The 14,380-nt window shown below is 46.1% G+C and overlaps 1 protein-coding gene across 4 annotated transcripts in view; it reads right to left on the bottom strand.

Moving 5' to 3' along the window:
- VPS13D (vacuolar protein sorting 13 homolog D) overlaps positions 1-14,380 on the bottom strand; it is a 241,591-nt gene that overhangs the window by 42,672 nt on the left and 184,539 nt on the right. For all 4 annotated transcript variants that reach the window (XM_055331554.1, XM_055331555.1, XM_055331556.1 and 1 more), the window contains 2 exons: positions 7,151-7,283; positions 4,047-4,242 (listed from right to left, as the gene is read on the bottom strand). In XM_055331554.1, coding sequence (XP_055187529.1) covers positions 4,047-4,242; positions 7,151-7,283 — 329 coding nt within the window. The remainder of the gene's footprint in view (positions 1-4,046; positions 4,243-7,150; positions 7,284-14,380) is intronic.

Raw genomic sequence — 14,380 nt, 5'->3', positions numbered from 1 at the left:
TATCTAACTTAAATAAGGAGATAAGCCCACCACTCCTGGGCTTCGCTAAATTAGTTTAAATATTTCAAGTTCTGGCAGCTCCCACTTCTCTCCCCATTTTGGGCCTTGACTAAAAAGGTGAAGAAATATTTTGGAGGGAAGGCTCAGGGTCCAGCTTCATAAATCTTCATCTGCTACTTTCCCAAAATGTCATGTAACCCAAAGCCTACAACAGATGGTATTTAGAGAAATAAACAAGCAAATAAATAGCCCGGAGTCCGGAGCTCCTCCTTTCCACGTTATTTTTGCCTTCTGTTGGGCAATGGCCGCCCCTGGGTCTCTGCGGCTTTCTACCCACCCAAGTTATCCTTCCAAACACTACCGTCAAATACCAGCACACACGCAGGAGCCGGGCAGGCAGCCCAGCGGGTGCCCTGCTTTGACCTGGCCTGTTTGAAGAGTGGTGGGCTTTCGACAAGGCTTCCGTGGCACCACAAGTGTGGCTGCCAGCTGTGCCATTTTCATGAACTTTACTTGGGAACAGACAAATGTGGCCCCATACACGTAGACTAGAAGATGCAACCTGAGCCAGCACAACGTTGCCTTGGAAAAGGCTTCTTATTTCGGTTCCAAACCACACATACTTGTACAGTTAACGAATGCAGCAGGGGATACTGGTCTACAACATTCATGCGGAGGCCAAAGGCTCTGCTGTCCTCCGCCCTCTTCTCCCCGCCACCCCCACCTGCCTTCCCAAGAACTATCAGATGGCATGGCAATTTCAGGGAAAAGTTGAGTGACTGTCTCTTCGGAATGCCTGCACACTCCACCAAGGAGAGGCACTTGGAAGTATTTTAATCTAAAAGAACTCAAGGAAGGGGCTCCCTATAAATAAAATCATGTTCAAATAAACACAAAAAGGAGCCAATATTTCCTGTAAGGCCACTTTTCAGATGGATTACTGGAAGGAATATTCTTTCACAGTTTTATGGCTTACTCTGCTATCATCTGCTTAAAATTTGAGTCATTTAAAACATAGATGCTAAGATCTAAGCCTTCACTTGGATGAAATAGTACAAAGGAAGCAGAAAGTGTTGTTCCAAGAGCAGACTCAGAGGCAGAACTCTTGGACTCCTGGGTTCTATTCCTGGCTCAGTCCCTGGGCTCAGGTCAGCCCTCGGTCAGAATCTCACTTCTAATCCCTTCAAATCATTTGTTAGTCCCTGTTGTCTAAACAGTGGGGAAAAACCCTGAGTAACACCCCTGGATCCTGTTCAATCAACTGGGATGGTTGGAGATGGTTATAACTCACTTCCAAGAAACCAGGGTGATTTATCCCTTGGTAGAACTAGTATGTTCCTAAGAGATCACAGTGTCATCAGAACAAACCCTCAAGGCACTGAAACATTTCTCCACCTGCAAGAATCTCAGTGCTCCTTTAATGTGACTTTCAAAAATAGGATTGTCCAGCATTTTATAGTTCCTTATAACATCCACATTAAAATAACTGGTTGGGCTTCAGACCTCCGAGAGAGAAAATAAACAGGTATATTTACCCCCAATTTATAGATGGAAAAACCGAGGCTTAAGGAGACAGGGAGACTTGATCAAAGGCCTCAAGCTAAGAGGGATGTGGGGACCCAGACCTGCCATTTTCCAGGCCACGTGTTCTTTTCTAACACATGGATGCTCGTTCATAACCTATTTTGGGACCCAGACAAATGGACGAAGGGAAACTGGTCAGTGTTTCAGAAGAAGCTGTAATGCGTTGTCAGTGCAATAAAGGTTAAAGGGCCAAATCTCTTTGAGGCTCCCAATTACACGGCCCTCTGCGTGTCCCACTCACCTCTGGTAACTTTGGCCAAGGCTCCCCCACCACTGGCTCCTCTAAGAACAAAGAGGAGATGCAGAGGCTTACTTCCCCCTCATTTAAGACTCCAGGTCTCCAGGCCGATGACTACCTGGCTGCTGCTTCTCGCTTACCACTAGCTTTTGTTTCTAGGAGTGAAGGGCTACGAAGAGAGCGGTCTCAGGAAATCTGCAGCTAGACTTCCATTAGAATGCCTGATTACCATTGTTTTCCAGGTGAGTTGCCTAGCCTCTCTGGACCCCTTTTTACCTGGAGTATGATTCTCTCCTCCCTTTCACCTGGCCAGCCTCCACCATATACTTCAGGGTGCATCTTAATTAGCACTTCCCAGGGGGCTCTGTGGCCCAGTGGATAACGCGTCGGATAACGCTACTGCACTTTCCTCGACAAGTCCTTCTTGATGCCACTGACCACAGGTTAGCCAACCTCCTTCTCCCCTTCGCCTTCTCCAGTTACACAGTCTCACAGCATCCTGTACATCTCCTGTGCCATTTATCACAATTTTAGCAAGTAATTATTACTATGATTATTTGTTTTATGTTTGCTTCCCCACTGGACTGTAGGTCCTTGAAGACAGGGGCCAGTCTTGCTTCCTGCTAATATTCCTGAGTCCTTAGAAAATTGTCCATCAGGATTTACTGACTAGAAACGACCGGGTGACATGGCATGAAACCTGCTACGTGAGCACTGGGCAACCAGTGAAACTGACAAGGACAGCTTTTGTTTCTGTGGCAACCACTTTGTGCCTTTCCTGTGCTCCTAAAAAGAAGGCAAAACTTTATCAGGACTTCCAAACTAACACTGTAGAAAACTCAAATCATTTCCTTCCAGTCGACATCACTGAAGTTTCCAAGCACAAGATGATATTTTAAAAATTAAATGCATATACCTCAGACCTCTTTTGAAACAAATCACTCAATCCCTTGACCACTGTGGGATTGTGTAAGGAGATTTCTTTTGGAATTCTTAGGCGTCTCCTGCTTCACTCACATGGGTCTCACTGTCCTAGTGGAGGTAGACTTCTGGGGCTTCCAGCAGACATGGAAAAACTAACTGGAAATACTTTTGAAGCTTCCCTACTGCCCCTCCCCCCAACTTCATAAATGCTTCAAAATACACTCAAGGATCTTCTGAGCTCTGTATCTGAGAATAGAATGTAACTTAACTAACGTAAACTCTACAGATCCTTTTTTAAAAAGCAGCTGCTTCCAGATGGAAGACATTCTGGCAGAACTTATTACATGGTCCCAGTCTACAATCTTAAGCATTTCCCCTGCAGTAATGTGTCATCCGTAAGGTTTCCTGGTGACAGACACATGGCTTCATTTTAACTGGGGACGATTTTACTTCAAATCCTATTTGAGAGAGCGACAGGGTATGGACAAGGCCCAGGCCCTAGACAGTCTAAAAGGGCACACTAATTCACTCACAGAGTATCTCTTCAGCAGGGAGCAGCAAAATCCTCTGGGCTTAAGTGGCGTCCAGCTTGGCTGGGAACTGTAACATTCATTATACCCTTTGTTGATAAGATCCCCAATTAGTCACTCTGAGAAAGGAAGGCTCAAATAGGCTCCTAACATGAAGAACTACGTGAAAGTAGTCGGATTCTGTGGGATGTGGAGCCAAAGGGGCTACCCTGATTCTCCTTCTCTGCTGACATCAAGGCAAGAGAGCATCCCACAGAGACCTGCCAACCTGCCTGGGGAAATCCTTCATGAGGCTGGGGGACTGGCTGGCACATCCGAGTGGAGAGAGAACGGAGACAGGACAGACTCACGTAGTGAACTGCACGTGCCACAGAGACTAGGAGCCAGACATGGCTTGCAGCCTGATGGTTTTCTTAATGGGCATGTGTGTGTGTGGGGGGTGTCTGGTTAGTTTGGCCAACAGGGGCATCTGTAAGGGTGCAATCCTACTTCCGACTCCTCTGACGAAGGAAAACACTATTTTAGATATGAATAAATCACAGATGTAGACATAGGTAAGATCTAGAAGAATTCACGCCAGAGTTCTGTGCCTTGTTTCCATGTATTTACATTAGGCAGGTCAGAAATTTTAGATACGGGTATTCAAGTTTTTTAAAAAAAATCACAACATTAAGGCAGAAAGTATATGATTAAACACATCGGCATAGAGGAGGAGAGGCAGCAGAGCTAGGCTGGAAACCACAAATGTAACTCCCCCCACGGACACTGACCTGGGGCCACTGAGTGTGGCTGTGTCTCTCACCGCCTGGGCTGTTTCCGATGCAAAATCCAGGGCACCTGCCACTGGTTTGGTTACAGTGCCGACGAGCCCTTTCCCGAGGCCAGAAATGAAACCGCTGACACCCCCTTCTGTTTTCACTCCTTCCACTGTTGAGGTTATCACACTGGTCAATCCACCAATGATACCTAGCAAAAGAGACAAGGGCTGTTGTCACCTGGCAGAGGAGGAACGCAAAGTGTTTAAGGCTGAACAGCATCGATTCCATGCACCTGGCAAGGTGGCTCGGGGCAGGCATCTGTCAACCTCTCAGTAGGCTACAGGTGGGCCAACTCCAGTTGGGAAACCAGCAGACTTAGACTTGCCCACTAAGTTTAGAGTCTGAGAATATATATTACATGTTAGTCTGAAGTGTGTCCCAGTTTAAAAGTATCAAAGAACACCCAAGAGGTTAACAGTGGCTACTTTCCAGTTCCTGAGTGTGGGAAGCACACAGGTCATCAGGAGAATATGCAGACAGTAGGACTAAATCAACAGTGGCCCTTGGGGAAAGCTGGGACCCCATAAAATGCAGGGCAGAGAGAACTAAATACAGAGCCTCAGTTTTCCACGAACACTGCATGACTGGCCACTACCACCAGGCGTTTGAAACGAGGTAAAAGCTACTGCACACTTTGCTGTGGTCAAGTTTAGGCAATCAGAGTAAATCATGAGGCCCTGATGAAAGGCACCCCCCTCCCACCCATAAAAGCTGCCAGTCCCCAGCCGGGACTCTCCATGGAGTCTGTTCAAAAGACTAACCTAGGTCACAAAGACATTCCAAGTGTTTTGAAAGTTGACAGCAATGACCTTAAAGAGCGTCAAAAGGGACCAGAAGTTGGCAGAGGCTGGAGAGGACACAGGCATTATGGGGAAGAAGCGGGGCCCTGTCCGGGGAGCATTTCCAGGATGTGTGCCAGGGACACTCACAGGATGTTTACCCTTTGACGGTGGGGGCATGAGGAAGCTCTCTAGACTCTTCATCTCTAGTGAGACAAATCGGTAAAGGAAATTCCTTGGGTGAGAATGCACTAACAATCCACAACGTTTCTTTTGGATTCTGGGTCCATTTGCTCCAGTGAGGCTACAGCCTTCTCCCAACCTTGTGAACCAAGTTCACGGAGAGACAGACAGACATTCCTGAACCTGGCACAAGTGGGACCTGTAGAGAAAACTGAGCAGGACTCCCAGTTTTTAAACCAAGGAGACCGAATGGATTCCGGTTCTTGTTATCTTTGAAGAATTTTTCCACTCTAGGCTACCGCTCTCATGCAATCCAGAGCTTCGTGCATCCTCCTCAGATGAGGCTCTCTGTTCTGGAGATGCTGCTCATATTGTGTGAGTGGTCCTTGGTTGGAAGGGATTTTGCAACCAACCTTGAACTATTATCCATTTTCTCAGCATACTCCTGCGTCCATCTGAACAGTGAGGACAGCTAGGCTTTCTTTCCACATTCCAAGGATGCGAAGCAGACAAAGGCAATTATACATAGCAAAGCATTTTGTATTCATTAAAAAACAGCCCCTCGTAGTCCCATGCACTATCATTACAGTTACTAGAAAGAATGATTCAATCTTTTTTTTTTTTTTTTTTTTTTAAATTTTTATTTATGATAGTCACACAGAGAGAGAGAGAGAGGCATAGACACAGGCAGAGAGAGAAGCAGGCTCCATGCACCGGGAGCCCGACGTGGGATTCGATCCCGGGTCTCCAGGATCGTGCCCTAGGCCAAAGGCAGGCGCCAAACCGCTGCGCCACCCAGGGATCCCGAATGATTCAATCTTTAACCCCAAATGGCTGCCCAACAGTCACCTTTTGAGTCCCTAAACAGATTGATTTCAGCCAAATCTTACTCCTAGTTTGATGTCTTCTTTGGGGCTACTCCCTTTCCAGTTGGGCAGGCTTAGGAAGAGTAAAGGCATTTTGATCCAACCTCACCATTAGGAAAACTCTGTCCTAAACACTGTGTCCTAAGCATGAAGAGAAATAAGATTTTCAATTATCCATATTCCTCCCTCTTCTAAGTGTAGGTGATCTAAACTTGGTCAGTTGTGATAGGACTTCTGGTAGCTTCGGACTAGTTCTAAGAATCTGGTATAAACAGTGCAATTTACTAACTATTACTAAGCAGGAGCTATATGCCAGGTATCACATGAGGCTCTCTGCTAGTGTAAAGGTGAACAGAAAACGCTCTTTCTGCTCTCCTGACCTTCACAATCGATCAGGAAAGCAAGGTACACACAGCTGCCTAGATACATAACCCAGACTGCCACATATGCTCTAATCGGCATTAATTCTAACTGGGGACAGTTCAGTCGAGACTTGTAGGTGGAGCAGGATTTTGATAGGCAAGGAAGTGAGGCAGAGGAGGGGAGAGCAGAGGATTGTGAGTAAGGCTTTGGGGGCATGTCTGGGGAACACCACATGGCTCTCGGTGGCTGAAATACAATATGGCTGTGAGGCAGTGGTTGGAAAAGTTGGCTGGCTTTACATTTCCAAAGGCCTTGAATGCCAGACTAAGAAGTTGTTGAGAAAAACACAACAAAAGGCAAACGAGTAGGAGTTAAAGCATTAAAGGTCAGAATTCACACAAATTCAGAGACGTAATACGTTCATGCCATCGCCTATAACTCCTAGGCACACGGTTTTACGATCCTTGGGAATGTGCGTTTATACAAGACTCAAGAACATGTGGGCCACAAACCCCGCAGCTGGTTTGACGTTTCACTTCCCACGGAAGGAATGCTCAGTAAGCAGAAGGCAAGTCTTGAAGCAGCAGTTCCATATTCTAAAAAGGGGTTCACTTGATTATACCTTGTGACACTTTGCGAAGAGAAGTCAGAGAACAGGGAGAAATTGCAGTGTGCACAAACATTCTGAAAATAAACGAAGAGCTGTCATAGGCTGTGACATTTCAGTTGCTAGGAGGGTAAAAGAAGAGAGCCCGGAAAGTACCCCAGGCTACCCGGCCAGGATTCCATGTGCAACTGGAGGGTGAAAAGGGACCTCTGAGGAATGGTGGCGGAAGAGCCAGCCTCCCAATATCACGTGACTTACCATGAGCCAGGCCGTGGATGCCGGCTACGAGGTGCTCCCCGCTTGTGGCTGCGTGGTATCTGATATACTCCCGCTCTGACTGATGCCGATTGTCCATCGTCTTCCCTAAGCCATCCGATAATGTCCCTGCGAACTGAGTGAATTTAAAAAAAAGGAAAAGAGTTGTAAAGCTTCAGCACTATTTTTGCTATTTTAAATAAATACCTTGCCTTGCTCCTTGCTGGGATTCAGTAAATCCCCACTGAGAGAAGAGCCATATTAACTGCTGGATTACATATACTATGTGTCCCAGGAGACTGGTGCTCGACTGCTCAAGCACTGGACACATACGGATTGTAGGATGCTTTACACTGGTGGACACAGGTTTGCAAAACAACTACTAAATGTCCATAATGGCATCTGCCTTCCTGAGCCCTACTGCAAATTTACTGAAGAATGTATAACAAAATGACTTGGGGAAGAAGATGTAAGTGTTAGGATTCTATAATGCTAAGGACAGAAGCTCTTTGCCCCGAGAAATCCATGTGATTCAAAATAGGAAACATGACCAACTGTTGCTTTTGGGTTTGGTATCAAAACTTTTAGAGACATCAATTGCCCTAAGGCAATGTCTTTTCTTTCACTTATTCAACAAATATCTAGTGCCTAGGTGCCCAGCCCCATTGGTCACAAGGAAAAATGAAGTACATGGGAAGGTTAACAGGTTAGGTCACCTTTCATACAAACTGGCAGACTTGAACTCATGACTTCCAAAGCAAAATCCTCCCCCACATATCAGAGAAAGATCCTATTTATCCTGGTATTCTTTTACCAAAGAAGCTGTCTCATCCATCAAAGCTGGATAAAAAGGACATAAAACTCTGTTTTGTCACAAGACAATCTGAAAAGGTTTAAAGTGACAGTTAATAAACCACAGGGTACTTATCTTCATCATTCAGGCATAAAGAGGAAAGGATATCAAATATATAATTAACCTTCTCAGGAAGGATCTACCAAAACAAGTGGTTTAAGTGCCAATGACCCAGGACTAACCTTTCAGAGAACTCACAGGAATGCTATTTAGATACAGAGCTCAGTGCAAAGATTCAAGACGAACTGCCCGCCTTGAAGACCCAGTTCAGTGGGTCTGGCCATTGGGGGGCGGGGGTGGGGTCTGTTTCATACTGGTTTAGCAAGGGATTTTTTTTTTAATTTTATTTATTTATTTCAAAGAGAGAGAAAGAATGAGAGAGTGAGCACGCACAGACTCCCCACTGAGCAGAGAGCCCAACACATGGGGTTCGATCCTGGGACCCTGAGATCATGACCTGAACCAAAGGCAAACACCTGACTGAGCCACCCAGATGCTCCGAGGGTATTTTTACACATTCTGCTCTGGAAGCCATAAGGCCTGAAGCTTCATGATGACAGGAGAAGATGAGTTCTGGGCACAGAGGAGGGACTAGAGGAAGAACCAGTGAGTCAAGGTGAAGCAATGGTTTCTGGAGCAAGAGATGGGAACACTCATTCCTTTTACTCAGTCCAAGTGCTTTTATGATCTAGGGCAGCGATCCCTGACCTTTCTAGAGATGTAATCCCTATCATTTGCTTTTAGTCTTGCCTCCCCTGTCACTCTGTGTCTAATTGGAAAACTAAAGTTAATGAAAATCAATCTTACAATTGCCTTTAGGATGGAGGCACCACGGGATGGTACAAAGTCAGCAGCATGAATCACCAAATGGGGCTTTCATCAGGGATCCCATGTGAGAGCCACTGCGGGCCGTGAGTTTGAGCATCTGACCAAACTGGATTTCTAGTCCTCCCTCAACCATTCCAGTAGCTACAGGAGCCTGAGCAAGGTGCCGAACTGTGGAGCCTCCCCATTGGCCTGTACAGAATGACAACAGTACCCACACTGCTGTGTGGCCAGAAGAATCGGTGACAGTGGCTCAGGGTATGGAATCTAGTGAGCATTCTTACTGTGATTATTCGTCAGCTACTAGTCCAAGGAGGAACATCCTGCACCACAAAGAAAGCTCTTCGAAGGTTTAGAATTATGGTCATTTGCACTAGGCTTTTACATAAACAAAAACAGAAACCCAAAACAAAACCCCTCTTTCCAGCAGATAAACACCAGCCTCGAGAGCGAGTTTCTGGAGTGGTACCGTCTATAAAATTAGAGTGTTGGACTTGGTGGTTTCCAAAATCCTTCCTGGCTTTGACAGCGTGTGATCTATGATCTAAGTTAGAACGTCTTTATTAAGTACTTACTCTGGGCCCAGCACAGACTGAGGTACTGCTGAGGACACAGACACAGAGCAGCCTTGGACCTACCGTCCAGGGTGACAATCTCACAGGGAAGGTAACAATCCCCTACATCAAACAGCACGCAATGAGAGCCTGGAACACAAACTGTAAACACTTGCAAATCAAGAGAAAAGAGAAAAACGTGATCCTTATTTTGGAAAGGGTCAAAAGAATGAGTCCCTTCTACATTCTGGAATTGTGTAGGTTGCCAGGGTTCTCCACTCAGGGTCTGGACAAAAATCCCTCTCCTTGATTGATGACACAGAAGAGGTAACGCAGCAGTGGGTGAGAGAGCCATCTCCACCCTAAGAGGCCCAGTGGCCTCCATGCTACTTCTCGTTCAGGTCTTTCCTACCTCCTCAAACTCTCATTTTCCTTGAAAAGAGATCTTCTCTTGGAAAAGATATTAAGTAAAAAGATACTAAGTTTCCTTGAAAAGAGATCCTTTGGAAAAGATATTAAGATTTCTGGCAGCTGACTAGGAAGAAATGAAAAACCCTATAATGCTTTTCCCCTTAAACGAATATGGGAGAATAAAATAAGAATAATCTTATTTTTAAAGATTATTTTTTAAAGAATAATGAACTGCTCCACCCGCCCCCCGTCTCCTTCAACACCCCCTCCCTATCAATGAAACAAGTTCAATCCCCAAGGTCTAGGAGTCAGCCTATGCCAAGAGCTTCGCTGCCAAATGATTCTGCTGCGGGCCCCTTGGCTCCCCCAGCACCGACTGGTCCTGGTGTTCTGTGTGCAAAAACACCACACTGACCTCAAGAGGATGGGGTAAGTTGACCCAAGGGATCCCGCTCCCCTCTAAATGCTGGGTTCTGCCATTAGGTCTCAGCTGCAGGAAGGTGCCCACACCTACTCAACTCACCCTAGGACTTCTGTCTGAATTCTCACCTCCCTGTGGATAAAAAATTATTCACCTAAGTCAACCAGATTTGTCCTCTGTCACTTGTGAGTAAGCGTAAAGGATACAAAGATATTATTAACAGGAAACTATTACCAAAGTCTTCACCCCTGTCACTGTAACTTTGAAAACTCAGGAAACGGGAAGATATTGAAATCCACGATCCAGCCAAACCCATACTGATTAGAGATTAATCAGATTTTACGGGGAGAGACACTTTATTGGAACTAATCTGAAACCAGTGAGATGAAGGGTACTGTGGTCAAAGAGGCTGGGCCTTGGGCCAGCCCACTGGGCTTCTGAGTATGAATCCAGGGCACCAAACGCTTGTGGCCTCCTCTCACTGTGGGAGTACTGAGTCATACTTCATTCCATCTCTCTCCTTCCCCACCTCGGTGGGAAAATAAATCACACCCTGTATCTTATTTCTCCCTCAAAGATAGGGTAAGAACATGTGCTGGAGAGGGTGGCGATTCCAGTAAGCACTCCGTATGGGCGTCCTCTGGCACTGGTCTTCTCTGAGGTGGGTAGGTGTTATTTCACCCACAACCTTGAGTTAGAACACTATCATCAAACCAGAGCAGAGATACCCACAAGAGCCACAAGGCCATGTGGGAGTGACTGGGGCAGGACATCCTTTACCACCCTGTCCCCAGTTCTGCCTGTGTACTTTATTTCTTAAAGATTTATTTGTTTATTTTGAGAGAGAGACAGACAGACCCCGTGCACATGAGTGGGGCATGAGGGGGCTGGGGCAGTGGGAGAGAATCTTTCAAGCAGACTCGAGGAGCCTGACACGAGGAGCCTGACACGAGGCTCGACCCCACAACCTAGGAGATCATGACCTTGGTTAAAACTAAAAGTCAGATGCTCAACCGACTGAGCCACTCAAGTGCCCCTGCCTATGTATTTTAAATAGAAACCAAATGCATCAAAATTCAAATTCGGTTTGAATATTTTTCATAGCAGACACTCTTTGGCATGCTCGTGGATATCAAAATGGGGAATGAAGCTGGGGGAAAGATAATCAGACAAGGGGAAAACTAATCTCAGAGGCAATGATGGTAAGGCTGAAATTTGTAAGGCTATGAGCAAGTACAATCCAGTTACGCATCAAACCACCAATCAAACACGTAAGCGACAGACTGTGCCAGGCTAGCAAATGAGAGTCCTAAACAGAGATGGTTTCTGCCTCGTGCCTTCAAGGACCTCGGTCGGGAGGTATGTATCCGGTATAACGGATCCGGCATTCAGACTGTGACACTTAATAGCTGTGAGATCACGGACAAGTAACTTCCCCTCTGTGAGCCTGTTTCCTCACCTTCAAAATGGGGATGAGAATATCCACCTACAAGGATGCCGTTAGGACTAGGCAGTACGTGTGAAGCACTTAGCACAGAGCCTGATACACAGGAGGCACCCAATAAAAACAGTATTGAGTTATCTGAACTTCAATTTCTTCACATGCAGAATGGGAATAATCAGGTTCCGCGGGGCTGCTGGGAGGATGACATGAGACGGTGTGTGTGCAGAACGCTTGGCAGGTGCAGCCCCAGAGAAGCAGCAGCTCTCTGCAGAAGGCCACAGAAGCAGGGGACAGACAGCGTGGGCCAGGCTTGCACACTTGGAGGGTCATTTGTAGGTAGTTTGTAACTGTCCTCAGTAGAAACAATACCTGGACATCAGAAGGAGCATTTGTGGAGACTTAAGCCAACATAGCTCATTTTGTAGCATTTCAAGTCCACAAAAAAACTGAGGATTTCAGAAGTTTCCAAGGAACAGGATGTTCTTGAGAAAACCTGCTATTACTCGCAAAGACAACACTGATTTCCCCTTCTTTCGCTGAAGGGAGCTTTAGCACACACACTTGTGAATTCTGGCCACAGTCCAAAGTCATTTATTTCAAGAAAGCCTTATTTTCAGCAAGGGGGTAAAAATCGCAGAAGCACTTCCAAGATGCCAGTTCTGCTGCATAGATGATGCACACTAAGTGTCAAAACCCCTCCTTCCAAAAAGAATCCCATCGTCCATAGAAACAGAGCCACTACAAATTAGCCCGGGTTTGCGGCCAGTCTCGGGACAGTTGATTTTATAAAACTGAAATTCAAGTAGATGCTGGAATGATGCAAGAGGAAAAATTCACATGTGTCCCTCTGTTTTGTCCGATCAGTTTTCCTGACCCTTTTATGATATTCAGCACGCATGGGATGCCAGAGATATTTGGCCAGTGTAACAGGAGCCTGGGTTTGAATTTCTCCCCCCTTCTCTGGGGTTCTTCTTTCACAGTTATTTATCTAATGGAAATTTCCTCTTCAATATCCTTGCTCCACTGAGTAATTGCTGGTGACAGTACCTTTCTTGCCACCAGGGCCAATGGTGGCCACACATAACAGGAAAGGGAAAGAAGTGACAGGGCTCTGCAGTGTGAGAGGTCTTAGGTCCTCTCAACCAGAAAGTTGTTCAGCGCCAAGTCTCAGCCACCAGCACAGCTCCGATTCTGGCAGCGCTGCCAGTGATCCGCTACCAGATCCGCTGGACCCGTCAACTCAGAAAGCCCAGCCGTACACACTGTGCCTGTGAGTAAGCTGGACATGAATATGCATCCTGGTGGCACCTGCTCAACTTTCCCGAGCCTCAGTTTACCTGTTTGTGAAAACCCAGTCTCTAAAGGGTTGCTTTCATGTGCTAATAAGGAGATAATGCAAAATGCCTGGCACGGTGTCGGCCATCAATTTTTACAAGGTTCTTAAAAGTGGTATGGAGGCTTAAACTTGAGAGTCCTCTCCACCTCCACTGCTATGCTAGTAGAAAAACACCCTTCAAGTCACATGGGACCTAAGTCACTTCATTAGCGAAGGTCTTCACGACTTTACTCTGATTCACATTGTTAAAATATCCACAGTTAAAAACAATTCTCAGTATGACTTTGGCCTTGATGTTGAAAACCCCTTTTGTGATCCTTGTAAAGAGACAAGAGCTAAAGGAGCACGGGATCCGGGAACGGGTATCTGTCACTGACACAAGGCCAACCAAACAGCAGGTCCTCCTCAGCCAGACACTGATGGGGCAGGCTGGAACTGTAGGAGGAGAGTGAGAGTGAGAGTGAGAGTGAGAGTGAGAGTGAGAGTGAGAGTGAGAGTGAGAGTGAAGGAAGGAGAGAGGGAGGAGGGAGGGAAGGAGAAAGAGAGAGAGAAGGGAGAGAGGGAAGGAGGAAGAAGGAAGGAAGGGAGGAAAAAGAGAGAAAGAAACAAAGAATGAACGAATGAACGAACATGGAATGAGTGGCAAGAAAGAGGCATTTCTGGACCCCAGATCCAGTACGAGTGGGACAGCTTTGTCTGTTTTCACTTCTACTTGGTTATGATTCTGTATATCCCTTAAGGTAAAGAGAGAAAGGGGGAAGAATCCAGGACAGAGACCCTGCATAGGAATAATACAGATATTTCCTACCCATTTCTTCTCCCTTCCCTTCTAATCCCCTTTCACTATTATATATACATATATATATATTTAAAGCTAGGACTGCCACTCTGCTTCAGTAACATGCCTAAGCCAATGACCTTGCTTTTTTTGGGGGGGGGGGGGCGGAAGGGAGGCCGTCCCCGGAGATGTAAAAGCCCTCCTACCCTAAGACCTATACCATGTTGCTATTTTACGGATAAACACTTATCTGGCAACAGATACTCCTTTCCAGTTAAGAAACAAAGTCATCCAAAGCCACCCAGAATTATCTCAGCACACAAGGTCTAAACATAGAGTAACAAAGTCAGACCTCAAGATTGTCCTGGTTCCTAACTGGCCCAAGACACACGCCTGCTGAATTGGCAAGTCTCTCTTGCTATTCTGCAACTTTGACCCAGTTGTGAACTCTGATGTTGTTTCAGATTAATCTAGATGCTCAGAGTGGTTTGAGGCACTCTCCTAAAAAGGTCCTGCATTTTCTTTGAAGGATTGGCACAGTTGGCTACAAGGCTGGAGCAGCACAGAAGCAAGCAGAACACCCAGGGCTATCAGGAAGACTAATTTCCAAC

Source organism: Nyctereutes procyonoides, unplaced genomic scaffold (genome assembly GCF_905146905.1).
Source record: "Nyctereutes procyonoides isolate TBG_1078 unplaced genomic scaffold, NYPRO_anot_genome, whole genome shotgun sequence".
Classification (NCBI taxonomy): domain Eukaryota; kingdom Metazoa; phylum Chordata; class Mammalia; order Carnivora; family Canidae; genus Nyctereutes; species Nyctereutes procyonoides.
This window is presented reverse-complemented; position numbering and strand designations above follow the sequence as displayed.